General features: G+C 41.7%; 1 protein-coding gene across 2 annotated transcripts in view; it reads right to left on the minus strand.

Moving 5' to 3' along the window:
• l1cama (L1 cell adhesion molecule, paralog a) overlaps nucleotides 1-14,764 on the minus strand; it is a 75,645-nt gene that overhangs the window by 7,901 nt on the left and 52,980 nt on the right. For both annotated transcript variants that reach the window (XM_066670492.1, XM_066670491.1), the window contains 15 exons: nucleotides 13,900-14,043; nucleotides 13,438-13,549; nucleotides 11,948-12,108; nucleotides 9,946-10,105; nucleotides 9,030-9,154; nucleotides 8,716-8,817; nucleotides 8,356-8,547; nucleotides 7,597-7,667; nucleotides 6,981-7,206; nucleotides 6,419-6,534; nucleotides 5,836-6,055; nucleotides 4,950-5,072; nucleotides 4,442-4,615; nucleotides 4,091-4,204; nucleotides 3,431-3,580 (listed from right to left, as the gene is read on the minus strand). In XM_066670492.1, the coding sequence (XP_066526589.1) occupies nucleotides 3,431-3,580; nucleotides 4,091-4,204; nucleotides 4,442-4,615; nucleotides 4,950-5,072; nucleotides 5,836-6,055; nucleotides 6,419-6,534; nucleotides 6,981-7,206; nucleotides 7,597-7,667; nucleotides 8,356-8,547; nucleotides 8,716-8,817; nucleotides 9,030-9,154; nucleotides 9,946-10,105; nucleotides 11,948-12,108; nucleotides 13,438-13,549; nucleotides 13,900-14,043 (2,190 nt within the window). The remainder of the gene's footprint in view (nucleotides 1-3,430; nucleotides 3,581-4,090; nucleotides 4,205-4,441; nucleotides 4,616-4,949; nucleotides 5,073-5,835; nucleotides 6,056-6,418; nucleotides 6,535-6,980; nucleotides 7,207-7,596; nucleotides 7,668-8,355; nucleotides 8,548-8,715; nucleotides 8,818-9,029; nucleotides 9,155-9,945; nucleotides 10,106-11,947; nucleotides 12,109-13,437; nucleotides 13,550-13,899; nucleotides 14,044-14,764) is intronic.

The raw sequence follows: 14,764 nt of genomic DNA on the forward strand, positions 1-14,764 counted from the left end.
TCGTCGTCGCACGTTCCCCAGTCTCCGTGGACGACGGCGCAGACTCCTCTGCCTCCGTGGACGTCGTCGCACGTTCCCCAGTCTCCGTGGACGACGGCGCAGACTCCTCTGCCTCCGTGGACGTCGTCGCACGTTCCCCAGTCTCCGTGGACGACGGCGCAGACTCCTCTGCCTCCGTGGAAGTCGTCGCACGTTCTCCAGTCTCCGTGGACGACGGCGCAGATTCCTCTGCCTCCGTGGACGTCGTCGCACGTTCTCCTGTGTCCGTGATGGCGGCACCCGCCGCTCCTGTGTCCGTGATGGCGGCACCCGCCGCTCCTGTGTCCGTGATGGCGGCACCCGCCGCTCCTGTGTCCGTGATGGCGGCACCCGCCGCTCCTGTGTCCGTGATGGCGGCACCCGCCGCTCCTGTCTCCGTGATGGCGGCACCCGCCGCTCCTGTCTCCGTGATGGCGGCACCCGCCGCTCCTGTCTCCGTGATGGCGGCACCGGCCGCTCCTGTCTCGGTGATGGCGGCACCGGCCGCTCCTGTCTCGGTGATGGCGGCACCGGCCGCTCCTGTCTCGGTGATGGCGGCACCGGCCTCTCCTGTCCCCGTGACGATGGCGGCACCGGCCTCTCCTGTCCCCGTGACGATGGCGGCACCGGCCTCTCCTGTCCCCGTGACTATGGCGGCACCGGCCTCTCCTGTCCCCGTGACTATGGCGGCACCGGCCTCTCCTGTCCCCGTGACTATGGCGGCACCGGCCTCTCCTGTCCCCGTGACTGTGGCTACGGCCGCTCCTGTCCATGTCCGTAGGTCGGCCCGAAGGACTTCGGGGCCGATCCCCAGAACTGTGCCCAGGCTGGTTCCTCAGACTGCCCCACAGACATTTGCCAGCCCTGGGCACCCACCTGTTGTTTTGATTCCCCTGTCTGTCCCTGTCCTGGTTCCTGTCTCTGTCCTTGTCCCAGTACCCGTGTCAGCTTTTGTCTCTGTCCCAGTCCCGGTCACTGTGTTTGTGTCAGTCCCCGTAAATGTTCTTGTACCTGTTCCCCTGCCAAGTCCAGTCCAGTCCCCTGTCAGTCCTGTCCAGTCCCCGTTCCAACCCTCGGTCCTGTCTCAAGTCCCGTCTCCTGTCCAGTCCCCTGTCAGTCCTGTCCAGTCCCTGTTTCAACCCTCTGTCTTGTCTCACGTCCAGTTCCCGTATCCGTCCAATGTCCAGTCACCTGTCTTGTCTCCGGTCCAGTTTCCCTTCCAATCCCCTGTCCAGTCTCCAGTCCCGTCTCCGTTCCAGTCTAGTGTCATGTCACCTGTCCTGTCTTCTGTCCAGTCACGTACCCCTGTCCAGTCTAATGTTCCTATCCTGTCCAGTGTCTTGTCCCCTGTCTCGTCACCAGTCTCTGCTCCCGTCCATTCCCAGCACCCAGTTCTGTCATCAGTCCCGTCTCCATTCCAGTCCCCTGTTCTGTCACCTGTCCATGTCCAGTCTTCTGTCCCCAAACGTGTCCAGTCTCCGTATCCGTCCCACGTTCAGTCCCCTGTCTTGTCTCCAGTCCAGTTTCCCGTCAATTCCCATGTGTCCACTCCTGTCCTGTCCAGTCCGTTCTCGTCTCTTGTTGCCCCCCTTTGTCAGTCTCCTGTCATGTCCCATGTCCCGTCTCGTATATTCGGTCCTGTCGTGTCCCCAGCTCCTGTGTCTGTTCCCGTCCTGTCCTGAGTCCTGTCACCCGTTGGTTTGTTGTCCTGTCTTGTTTTCCGTGCCCTCTCCTATGCCAGCTCCTGGGGGGTTTAGGAGTACGCGCCCGGGAGTTGCGCGTTCTTGGGGGGGGCATCTGTCACGCCTTCGTCCTGTCATGTCTGTTGTCCCCGGCCATGTGCTTTTAGCACATGGCTATGTTTTGTTTATGTCCTTGTCTCCGCCTCCTCGTCCGTGTCATCTGTTAACCAGTCCTCCTCGTTATCTGTCACAGGTGCGTCTCGTCAGTGTCTTGTATTTAAGTCCCCTTCCTGCACTTTCTGTTTGTTGGTCATTGTTCCTGTATTATGTCAAGTCTGTCGTGTTCTCTCTTCTTTGTCATGTCAGTCGTGTTATCAAGTCTGTCTCTGTAAGTTTCCTCGTTGTCGTTTCATTTCCTGTCGTCTCGTTCTTTAGTCTGTCTGTCCCGTTTGCCCTGATTTGCTCCTCGTGTCCCGTTTAGCCTGTTTGGCTCCCCGTTTCTTGTCTTTTGTTAATGTCTCTTTGTTTTGTTATTATTTGTAAATTAAAGGTATCTGTGCTTTAGCGAATGCGTCCGCCCTCAGTCAGTCCGTCCCACGCTCCTGACAGTACACAACAAATTTTAGCTAGGGTCAAGACTTCCTCTTTTACCCGGACATGTCCTCTTTTTTAGATTTAAAAAATATGTCCGGGCAGAAATTGACAAACGTCTGGGATTTTGTTTTTCTAGAGTTTACATAGAACTTCGAGAAGCGTTTCGTTCACAAACTAGTCCCGCCCTCCCCTACTCCGATTGGTTCGCTTGAGTGAGAAGGGGGCGTGGTGAAGTAGCCTAAAATCTTCGGATTGGATGGTCTGACTGTAGAGCTACCGTTATTGGTCGATAACCTTCTCTGTGAACATTTAATTGGTCAGTCTGCACGTCCGTAGTCCTTGTTTTACGTCAGGCAATGCTCCTGCCGAAACGTAAGCTAAGTTAAATAATACAATTGGTTAGTGTGATTTAAATGGATAAATACAGTTGCTTCAAATGCTATATCACTAGCTTCAGCGCTTAAGGTGGAACAGCCAATACAAGAACCTGGCAGATAACGCCATTAGGACTCGTAAACAGACACACATAAAGTCAGAAATGTTTGACTACGAAAATTGTGGATAAGATCTGCCTCCTAAAAGACATTTATGATGGAAGGGAAAATCGGTAACGCCAGCCTTGTCTAGTTGAAATATTTCAGGTGGATTTGGACAGTAAAGGCTTGTAAATACAGGGAAATGGCTTAGATAGACACATTTATACACATTTCTGTATAAATATCTTGATTATGGCTCATTCTTCTTAGCTATTACGGCTTACGTTCTTAAATTCGTCTCTTGCTTGACCGTTCAGTTTTCCTCAAACTGGCAACCTGCTCGAACTTCACGTCTGTGGAGCAGGAAGCAGGAAGACAGCTCAATCTACTGTTTTGAAACTGTATTATAGTTCCTTGGTGTCAATATTACAGATTGCTCCTTTAAATTTGACAGTAGTGTCTATGTGCAAAAAAAGCACAGAGAAAATAAGCATTTCTGCTGTGGACTATGCTTTCAGGAATGTCGGAAGTTAAGCCATTGGCATAATGCCTGAAAAAATAAAATATGACACATTAACCTAATCTAAAGATTAAACCTGTCATTACTGGAGGTATATGTTGCAGAACCCCAAAAAATGTATTTGTATGTGTGTGGGTTACCTGCCCCAGCTGTCTTTATTTCTTCATTCCACATGGTGCCGTTGTTGAATACGAGTTGCAGGCGGTACTGAGAGCCGGGCTGGAGACCCTTCAGGGTGTAGAAGGACTGAGAGCTGTTTACTTTCTCTGACTGCATCCAGCTTCTTCGGTCTAGGCAAGACAAGCACACGCACAAACACATGCATAGAGACCTTAGGAAACAGCACAGAGATATCACAATCACACAACCACCAGTTCTCTATTTTATATCTTTCTTATATCTCATCTTTTGATGGGAACCTCTAGTTTTTCTCCTGGTTCAGTGGGTGTTTTTGCTTACTGAGTTACTCCTGCACTGTAAAGTTCCCAGCGATGTACATGACAACAGTTTTCATCATGCTGTGTTTCTGAACTTTTTTCTTAAACATGTAGGCTCTCATTGGGGTGATAATATTTTACCGGAGTCCACACTCTCATCTGATTTGTACATTGTTTTTTTTTAAAAGATATACTGCCATAACATTACATAACAGACACATGTTGAAAAACCATAATCATACATTTCCACCGGTACATTATGTGATTAACAGACAGGATGATGTCTCTGTTCCAGTAGGAAGTCATTCAATATAAATGAGACAAAGATAAAAACTCCATTATCTCTCTGACTAAAGCTCTTACCGTTCTTCTTCATGTAATTAATGTGGAAGCCCACATTTCTTTGTCTCTCGTGAGAAACCCAGGATAAGTTGACTGACGTCTCTCCGACAGATAAACTAATGTTGCTGGGTGGAGCTATTTGCACAAAAACAAACACAAAAACATCAAACACAAAACAAAAAAATTATTTATGAAGCCAAAGTTGTCTGTTTACAATGATTCTTCTCCTTCTGCAATTTCTTCAGAGTTTTCCAAATGAAAATGATTACCATTGTTTCATTTGAATTAAAAAATATGAAGCACAAACACAGCTGATAAAAATAGCATCACAGAGGATTCAGAGCTCTAAGTTGTGATTCATAAACACTGTACCTCCATCCAGAGTTGTAGCCCCCTCTTTAATGATGGGCGTTCCCACGCCAGCTTTAGTGCGCCCACTCAAGTAGAAACGATACCGACTGTGAGGGTCCAGCTTTTTAAGGGTCAGTTGAGACTCTGTGGGGTCATCAATCTGCTCCTTTTGCATGGGTCTGTTCTCAATATCTACTGCAATATTGAAGATGAGAAAAGGAATAAGAGATAAACAGAATGAATGAGAAGAAAAAAAACAAGAAAAAAATTCCAGAGACAGGCAGAAATAGTGGGAAAACGTAACGTAAACGTCTAAAATGCTGTGTTCACACTAGAAACCATACCACATCAGTCACTGATTACGGTAAATGATTTGTGTCAGTGGAATTTAACAGAAAAAGAGCCTCTATTACCTTCTGCTGTAGCACTAGAGCATTTCCCTGTATGGCTAATATTGCAGCAGAAGAATACCACATATCTCTACCACTAAAGAGCTTTACTGTAACAGTGCATAAGCGTGTACACATACACTGATGATATTCCAATGTGTAACCAGTGAGTATCCCATTGGGTTGAGCAGGTGGAGTCCAGTGCAGGGTTATCTCCGTCTCTGAGGGGCTGACTAGATCCAGAGAGGTGGGTGGACCAGGAGCTGAGGAAAAGACCAGAATGTATTTTAAATCACAAAGCACATGTTACAAAGCATTTATAAACTTTATATTAGGTAATTTTATTAAAAATAAAAACCTAAAAATAAATAATAACTCTACATTCACAATTGCTAACATCGAAATCACCATCTTTAAATTGTCTACTCCAAAACTCACATTTAATGTTGGATGCAATATCATTCCCAAGAACAGAACAAACTGATGCACATGTAATTGCAGCACTTTTTCCTGGATGTGACAAATAATTGATTTCGCTTGCTATTTTCAAACTACTTCATTTTTAGTTAAATGTTTGTGGTATAAAATAAAAATCATCTGTAACCATACAATGACAAAAGAGCATGACAATGTTTGAATTTTGAATTACCATTTTATCTTATAAACTGGGTAGGATTATGGCAGGAAAAAGCCAAGTGGTCTATTCTGTCATTTCTGAATATACATTTAATACTGGAACAAAATGCCACTGTGCCTCTGAGACAGATATATATATATATATATATATATAAATGACCTCGTTTCTGACTGTTTTTCTTGTTGTTGACATACAGATCAAACTATTAAGTTTGGGCTGAAATCCTGACCAAAGCCAGAGAAGACAACAACTCGCTACTATAACAATATGTTTATGGTTGAGTCTTCATTCACGTTTGAAATGCTATTACTTAAATTGTATGGGAGAAGGAATGGAACATCTAGAACTTTTTCAAACAATTCCAAAATATTGAATTCTCTTGGCCTCACCTCCCTCCGGCATTTCAAAGGTTCGCTCATCTGACTGTGGTCCGTTCCCTTTTTTGTTGAAGACGCTGACGGAGAGAGAGTAATAGGAGAACGGTTGCAGACCCCCCAGAACCTTCTTCTCCTCATTAGCTGCCGTTGTCACGTTAACCTTGCTCACCGGTGGACCATCAGGTGGCAGGTGGTGGTGTCTGCCAGGGGGTCCGAAGTTCTGTAAGTGAATCTAAAGGAAGACAAAAAATATCAGTTCCATGCTCTTCCAGAGCACACATGCTGAGAGGATACATTTCATTAGTGTGGGGAAAAACAGCAGCTAAAATGAGCTTGAAAGCTTTTATCTTTTAGAAAATGAAATTTTCAGAAATCTGTCTTGGGGTTTGCACATGTGAGGAGTTAAAAACTCGTGTTCCCAAAGGAAAGAAAAGGGATCCACAGATATGTATCTTGTGGAGATTATAAAACCCTGGAGATCTGAGGGCTCATACTAAACTTTTATCTGTGAGTATTAGTGAGGGCCTCACTGACTCAGAAGTCAACGCTATTTTCAAGAGGGGCTGTAAAGGATTTTATAGCAGCACTCCAGTACCATGTAGCCCATTAGGTGTCCTCTCACAGTTGCTCTGTCCACAGGGGCCCAAGTCACTGTGATGGTTGTGCTGTTGAGCAGAATAACCCCTACATTCAGTGGAGCTTCTTGGGGATCTTGAAGAAACGAAAACAGAACACAATGAGTGATGTCTTTATATAATTCATTGGCGCAAATAAACAGATGAGGCTGTATAGTCAGAGCAGCTGATATTTACACATTGACCAGTGTGGTTTTTACTCATCAGAATTTGACTGAATTGTATAAAAACAAATTAACAAATTAACATTTAGTCAAATCTAAAGATCTTACAGCTAATGATTTAAACAAACTGAATATCACAGTGTTCTTTATCTGAATTTTATTCAGTGCTGATTCGGCTATCTTCAATTCATCTGGGCTCATTAACTACATTTGAGGAAGGTCAGGTAGTCAAGTGTCAAACATGATGGATGGGTTTAAATGTGTATATCAGGTATTGCCAAAAGCATTAATGAAAATCCCCAATCCTAAAAACTCATTTAAAACCAAACTAGCTGGGCAAAAGCAACCCCATACTCACAGTCCTCTCCTGAGTAGCCAATAACAGACTTGGGCTCTGGTCCCTCTCCCACATCATTAATTGCCTGGACCATGATGTTAAAAGCTGTAAAATCCCCCACATCTGTGACAACGATGGGTGGTGAGGTGGTGAAGTTGGTATTCCAAGATGGTCCATCACCTAAAACCTTTCTCCACATCACATTATAATGGAAACCTGGGCCATTGAAACTCCTCCTGTCCATTTCCTTTGTGAACATACAACAAAGAGCACAAATTAAACATACTGTATAATAAAAATGGACAAATATGTGAAGATGGCTCTGTGTACTTCCCCTATGAGGACAACGCTGTCAATGGGGTGATGTTTCGTTCAGGGACTTCAAGTAAAAATGTTGTTAAAAGTGGCATAAATGACCGATTTCTCCTTTTTCATCTTGATAAAGTAGACCGATTTTGGGCCAAACTATGACTTTAAAATGTATAACCAGGCTATCAAAACAGGTTGAACACACAGCATTGTCTAAGCACTTGCAGCTCTTGTATATTTATTTGGCCTGTGCTCAGCGTAGCATGTAGGGATAAATGATTCAAAAGTTGCACTACCAGTTGAGCACTGAAGCATTTGTAGCACTTACGGTCCATGTGATGACGAGTGTGTTTGGGTTTACAGAATCGCTACGGACTCCTTCAGGATTGCTGTCTGGCTCTGAGGACGACACAGAAAACTCAGTTCAAATGCTCTCACATGGCAATAAAAGCCTGTCGCTTGATATAAGCGTTACAGCAAACTGAGCATAAAACTACCTGTTTCAAAATGTGCCACTAGGAGTTTGGGGAAATTCAGCACAGAAACTCACTCAGTAGCTCTGTAGTTGTCTAAATGCTTCACAAAATAAACCCTTTAAATTCTGAGGACATGAATGTAAATCCATAGCTAAGTTACAGTCATGGAAGTTCCGAATAACGTACAGTAAACAACTGGTAAACAGTCTTAGGAATAAAGAGAAATTCCAGAAGTTGTACACCACATCATTCAATTCCTTAACATTCAAACAAACCCCTTGAGAGAAATGTCAGATTCTTAAGTTTAGAGAGGTAATGTCCTATACGTTTAAGTAGAATTCATGGTTGAGAAGTGCACACAGAGCAAAAAGCAAATTTTTCAGATTTATTTGGAGATAATTAGCATAATGTAGAACATGATATTATTAATGTGAAGCACTGAGTAGCTGCCCTTGATGAGCAGTTCCTAAACATGCATGAGGCTGCGAGTCAGTGATTGAGTTAAAAGCCGGTTCCAAGTCATTGCAAAGCTCACTATCTACGTATGTATTTAATAATATTTTTTAATTTGTGTAATTACGTAACTAAATTACGTAATTTAGCAAACTTACTTGATGCAGGTGTGGAATAGGACTCAGAAAACTTGCTAGGGTCACTCTTGCCAATGCCGTTGATGGCAATGACCCGGAAGCGGTAGGAAAGGAAGGGTCTCAGTGGGACAGTAGTGAGATGAGTGCTTCCTGAAACACGAGAAAGCTCCTCCCAGCCTTCGCCATCTGTCTCCTGAAACTCCACCACATACTCTATACACAAACACATAAACATGAATATCACAAAGGTGTTTTACACAGCACAATTAAATGCAGAAATTAAATCTACTTTCCATTTTGTGTTAAGAGTTCCTCTAAGCTGGGAGTATGTTTGTTTTTGTATGGAGACTACTCATATGTACTGATGTACTAAATATTTACCTAAAATAGGGCTCTTGTGGTCATCTCCAGGTGTCCAGGATAGAGTGATTGACCGCTCTTTGGGTTTAGAGAGCTTGAGCTCTTTTGGTGCATCTGGCCGATCTGAGAAAAACACACAGAAGGATTCACAGTTAACATCCATATATTGAAGTTAGTACATCCATATATTTAAAGGTTATTTCTCCCAGGTGGACATTGTCTTTTTCATAGGTCAAAATTAGAATAAACAAATGCATGCCACATTATCAGTTAAAAGACCCGTCATGTGTCCACACAGAACATCAATGTGCTCAATATATTTTTAAATGTCATACCAACTACAGTGAGGGAGCCACTAGCTTCAGCCATGTCTAGACTTGTGATGACCTCACAGGTATAAACCCCCTCATCCTCTTCCTGGACGTCATTCACAATGAGCTCAGTCTTGTCAATAATGTACCTGAAACAGAGCGACAAGAACAAAGCTGTTAGTTCACCAACCTTACAATTCCATAGACTCCTATAAAATGATAATAAATTCAGTTATTTTATAATTTATTCTTGAAAACAAATATAATGAAATATAGATTTTAATGCACAGAGGAATAAGAGTACAACATTTATAATGACAAAATAAAAAATAACTGTAAATTAACTGTTAATAAACTGTGGGGAGATACCCAAGAGACAATATATCTAAACAATGAAATATTCATTCATTCAATCATTATCTGTAACCACTTCTCCAATTCAGGGTCGCGGTTGGTCCGGAGTCTACCCGGAATCTCTGGGTTAAAGGCGGGAACACACCCTGGAGCCAGTCCTTCACAGTGTGACACACACTCACACATATGGACACTTTTGAGTTGCCAATTCACCTACCAGCATGTGTTTTTGGACTGTGGGAGGAAACCGGAGCACCCGGAGGAAACCCACGCAGACACAGGGAGAACACACCAACTCCTCACAGACAGTCACCCGGAGTGGGACTTTAACCCACACCCTCCAGGTCCCTGGAGCTGTGTGTCTGTGACACTACCTGCGGCACCACCGTGCCGCCACAGTGAAATATGAATAAGCAAAAATACGAATATTTATTAGCACATTGAATACAGGAGAATACAGGTAAATAAATAAAAAGCATCTTACAACCTATCATCTAAATGTCTGTGTGGCATCAATAATATCAGTGAAGTGAGGACTCTAAATCATTTAGTAATCAGGACACTAAATCATTTTAGTCAATATTACTTGTCTTCGTCTGAGAATTCATCCAGCTTCTTCTTGCTCTTCCTCCACAGGACCTGAGGTGCCCCCAGATTGCTGTCTATCTGGTACTGGCAGGTAAAACTGGCTGACCTCCCCTTCTGGACGTGTAGGTTATGGGGTTTTTCCACAATCACTGTCCGGTCTGACAGCAATTTGGGAAGAGAGAACAGCCGTTATTCAACATTCCCTTCCCAACATCCATCAGAATCATATCCCTTAACTATCACCACACACTCTTTAAACACTGCTATGGAACACTAACTCAAGTTGGAGTTATTTACCACCTCAATAGATATGTACACCTAAAAGTTACAGCTTACTTGTTTGCACTTTTACTGTGCTTTAACACGTGCACCCATGTAATACCCATCTCTAGGCATTATTTGGCAGATGTAATTATCCAGAGCTAATTACAATTAAAATAATTTTGTAAGCAATTGTAAGCAATTATATCATTATTGGTCTCGCCCAAGGATTGTTATTGTTGTACAAGAGTGCAGAAAATGGAATCGAAACCTAGTTTGTTATGTCAATTTTCCCACTACACTATACCAACTGCTGTCTTGTGTAGATTGTGTATGAAGTGTAAATCTTCTCCTGTTCCTAGAGTCTAATGTATATATTGTAAATTCTGCATTCTCACCATTTCACTATTTGTAGATCATGTGTATTGCGCTGCCATTTGTGTTGCATCATGGGGCTGAAAAACCATATTTCAATCCAATATCCACAAGATATATTGTGGATTCTTTTAAAGACCTTTTGATTTGATAACTATAATCTTCACACAAGCTTTTTCTCACTGTTACAAATCTTGTCAAAACTCATTAAAACATTATGCACTGGTCTAATGTATTCTTTTAGCCTGAGAGCAAAGGCATGGGCTGAGAATCATTTAATGAGAAAAAAGTACAACCCCTGACAAAAATTATGGAATCACCGGTCTCTGAGGATGTTTGTTTGAAGTTGTTTGTCACGGCCTGCAAACAGGATCTCAATTCAATTGAAAATCTGTGGTGGAAGTTAAAGAAAATGGTCCATGACAAGGCTCCAACCTGCAAAGCTGATTTGGCAACAGCAATCAGAGAAAGCTGGAGCCAGATTGATGAAGAGTACTGTTTGTCACTCATTAAGTCAATGCCTCGGAGACTGCAAGCAGTTATAAAAGCCAGAGGTGGTGCAACAAAGTACTAGTGGTGTGTTGGAGTGTTATTTTGTTTGTCATGATTCCATAATTTTTTCCTCAGAATTGAGTGATTCCATAATTTATTCCCTGTGCTTGTTCTAAAAATCTAACTGTTACTGGCTCCCACAATTATTTTTCTTGATTTCTTTTAGTGTTCTTTAAAGCCAGAAAGTTGCCATTTGAAATGCCTTTAGTTTTTTGTCAGATCTCTAAACAACTGAAGGAACATCCTCAGAGACTGGGGATTCCATTATTTTTGCCAGGGGTTGTAATATAATAATAATTATTTAATGAGAACAAATGAGAAAAGAATATGTGCTGAATTTAGTTAAACAACATAAGATTATAAAATCAATATGTGTATATCCTGCTGACTGGAGATACAGTCATATGCAAGATTCTGGGCAACTGAAGTGAAATGCTAATCTGCAGAATTTATTTACACATAGGAAATATAAAACAGAAAGTGGATTATTCATTATATATATTATTAAATTTGGTCCCCTGTGAGTCCATGCACAACCGATCATTGTGTGATTGTTACAGTATTGATATTTGTAACTTTAATGCTATATAAGCTAGGTATTGTAACAATGCCAGGTTTGGGATCTATAGGTGAAAGGTACACTTCAAATGAAAATTTATTATATAGCAACATAAATGTGATATTATACATAATAATAAAATCAGAAAAAAAATAGCTGCTTCAATGAATAAACGCCTGCAGTACAGACATGTGTTTGTGTGAAATGAGAGAGAGTGTGACAGTGTGAGCATGTGTTTCTGGTGATCACTCACTGAGCACTGCCAGCTCAGCAGAGATTGAGATCTTGGCTTGGTCAACTGAGCAGGTGTAGGTGCCTGCGTCGTCGTGCGACGTGTTGTTGATCTGCAGCATGCCGTTGGTTTGCGGTGTCATTCTCGGGTTCAGCAACAAAGATTCTCCATCATTGTCCAGCCTGGAAATGTCATATTTATACATGCATAAGCAATACATGAGAAAATGTATTGTTTTCCCTAATGGTAAGTTTTACTGCTGTCAGAACAGAAGTCCATATTTTCAAGAATTTCATGATGAAGAGATCAACAAAAACGCTTTTTTCTCTGACAAGGACAATACCTCATCTGAGTTTGCTAAAGCGAAACACTGAATACATATTTAAAATCCAAACTTCAGCAAATTAAATTTAGTATATCCATTTTTAAGTCTGACCTTTAAGAAAAACCACACAAACAACAACACAAAATAAGATTTGAACAAAATTTGTAGCGAAACTAAATGGTATCAGAGCTGCAGAGTACAAATTCACTCATTTTTATCCTGTTTCCCAGTTACTGAATCACATATCTGGTAATTACAGTAATCCCTCGCTACTTCACGGGTTTTTTCAAGGGGGCTTATGGCCGCTATATCGCGGATATTGAGGGAAAATCTAGGAAAACCGTGAAAGATGAATAGCCAATCGTATTTCTTTTTTTATTATTTACATGTATTAGACTCGGCCTGTAGGTGACAAAATATATCATTTACAAGTATTTCTTACGTACAGCACATGTGTTGTTCATGTCCACATCTGAGTGAAATTTACTCACAGCTTAGGAATGACTCTATTAAAGAAACTGGTAGGATATCACATGTAGTTCCAGCTGAAAAACATTATAGAACGACTGTTTAATGCAAAGGGTGGGTTGTTAACAGTAACAGGGAGTGTTTTAAAAGTCAAAATACTCGTTAAATACATTAAAAATATATATCTTTCCTCTACTTCACGGAAATTCATTTTTCGCGGGTGGTCTTGGAACGCATCCACGGCGAAAAACGAGGGATCACTGTAATCAGTTCTTCAGAATCACAGGAACTACGGTTCAGACACCAATTTGGTAAACACAGATCAGCAAGAAATGCTGATAAAGGTGTTACTACTTGTGCAAATAAACCAGGGATCAGTGAGAACTGATGTTATTTGTTCATGTCAGATGAAGTAACTCAGTGTGTACGTCCCATTTTAACATATATTTTATAGACACAACAGCTCAAAATCGAATAAGTATTTTAAATATATTCATATAAAATGCATTTCATGGAATAGTACACAATGTCCTATTCAGAAATAATCTCGCCTTGCTTTTAATTCATTACGTGAAACATTACCGTTCATTTTAACCGTTCACTTGCCAGTTTCCAAATGCCATTGCCACCTCCCTCTAAACCCCACTGTTTCTATGGCTCTCTCTACTCTCAGTCCTGATGGCTGAGCTGGAGGAATATCAGCTTGAGACTCTCTCACCATGTGACCCTGGGCCGGGGGGAGCCAAATGTCTTGCACAGCAGCTCGGCCGTCTGTCCCTCTGTTACGCTGTACATCAATTTGTCCTCTGTCAGGATCTGAGGAGGGAGCTCTGAAACAAAGACGCATACAGAATCAGACACCAGTCTTCACACATGTATGAGAGAGTAAATCTTAACTATCACTGATGAATATATTATAATAAAAGTAGAATCACTGCTTTCTGTATGATTCTGTTAGAGGAAAAAGGTACACTCATTTATTTTGGTTGTATGTGTTAGCCTGTAGATAAGTGGTTATTTAAGTGAGAGGACACTGATGAAGGTAAATATAAAAACAATCAAAGAGGTATGATTGAGGAAGTAATGTTGCACTACAGAATACAAACCAGTTACTTTTATTATAGATATTATAGATGTGTTCTTAAACAAGCTGTAACTACATGTACGTGTAGTATCTTACCAATGATGAAGACGTAGGTGTTGACGAGGATGGTGCCGTGTTTGTTGGAGGCTTTGCACTGGTACACTGCAGTGTCAGTTTGCTTCACGTCTTTCAGAATGAGTGAACCACCCTTCACCGTACGCCTGGTGTCAGGATCTACATCTACACAAAAGCTACAGTATTAGAGCACAGTTTACTCCTCTAAAGAAAGACATCAGCAAAAAAATCGAATTATCATTACTACAAGGATATAGCCAAAAAATGATACAGCCATTAGTTTTTAGATTTTCCTTTCAGTTTTATCTTTACATTCATGGCTTTTGACAGTTCTACAGTTTAACTGTTTTCTTGTCAGATGTAGACTAATGCAGTGTTAGGAGTGTTTTGCCAGGACTCTTATTGGTATAGACTCCTATTGGAGTTCCTGCTAAAACTCAAACACTAGTCTGCCTTAAAGACAGTGCACCAAATTAGAATACAATGATATCAACAAAAGTGGAAAAGGTGCATGGCACAGCTATCGTTAGTGTTTGATGTGAAGCACAGAATAGTGTTCCCTGTGGGATATTGTGTTGAATATGACAGAGGGTGATACAAGCCATTTAAATGTAAGGTAATATATGCATTGAACCCAGTTGTTCAAAAAGTGTATGAACACTGTAATGAAGTATGTTTAAGTTGTTCCTAATTACATCTAAAAAATTAAATATTTGTGTGAAGAAAACCTAGAGAGGAATTCAAAAAGACATCATTAAGATCGCTGTAAACACAGAGGTGGAAACCTGAAAGTCTAGAGTGTACAGTGGTTCAGTAAGCTTTTTTTGTAATGAGATCATAAACTTAGAAGTGTAAACTTAGTAGACAATCTAGATGTAAACCTGCA

Source organism: Hoplias malabaricus, chromosome 5 (assembly GCF_029633855.1).
Source record: "Hoplias malabaricus isolate fHopMal1 chromosome 5, fHopMal1.hap1, whole genome shotgun sequence".
NCBI classification, from domain to species: Eukaryota; Metazoa; Chordata; class Actinopteri; order Characiformes; family Erythrinidae; genus Hoplias; species Hoplias malabaricus.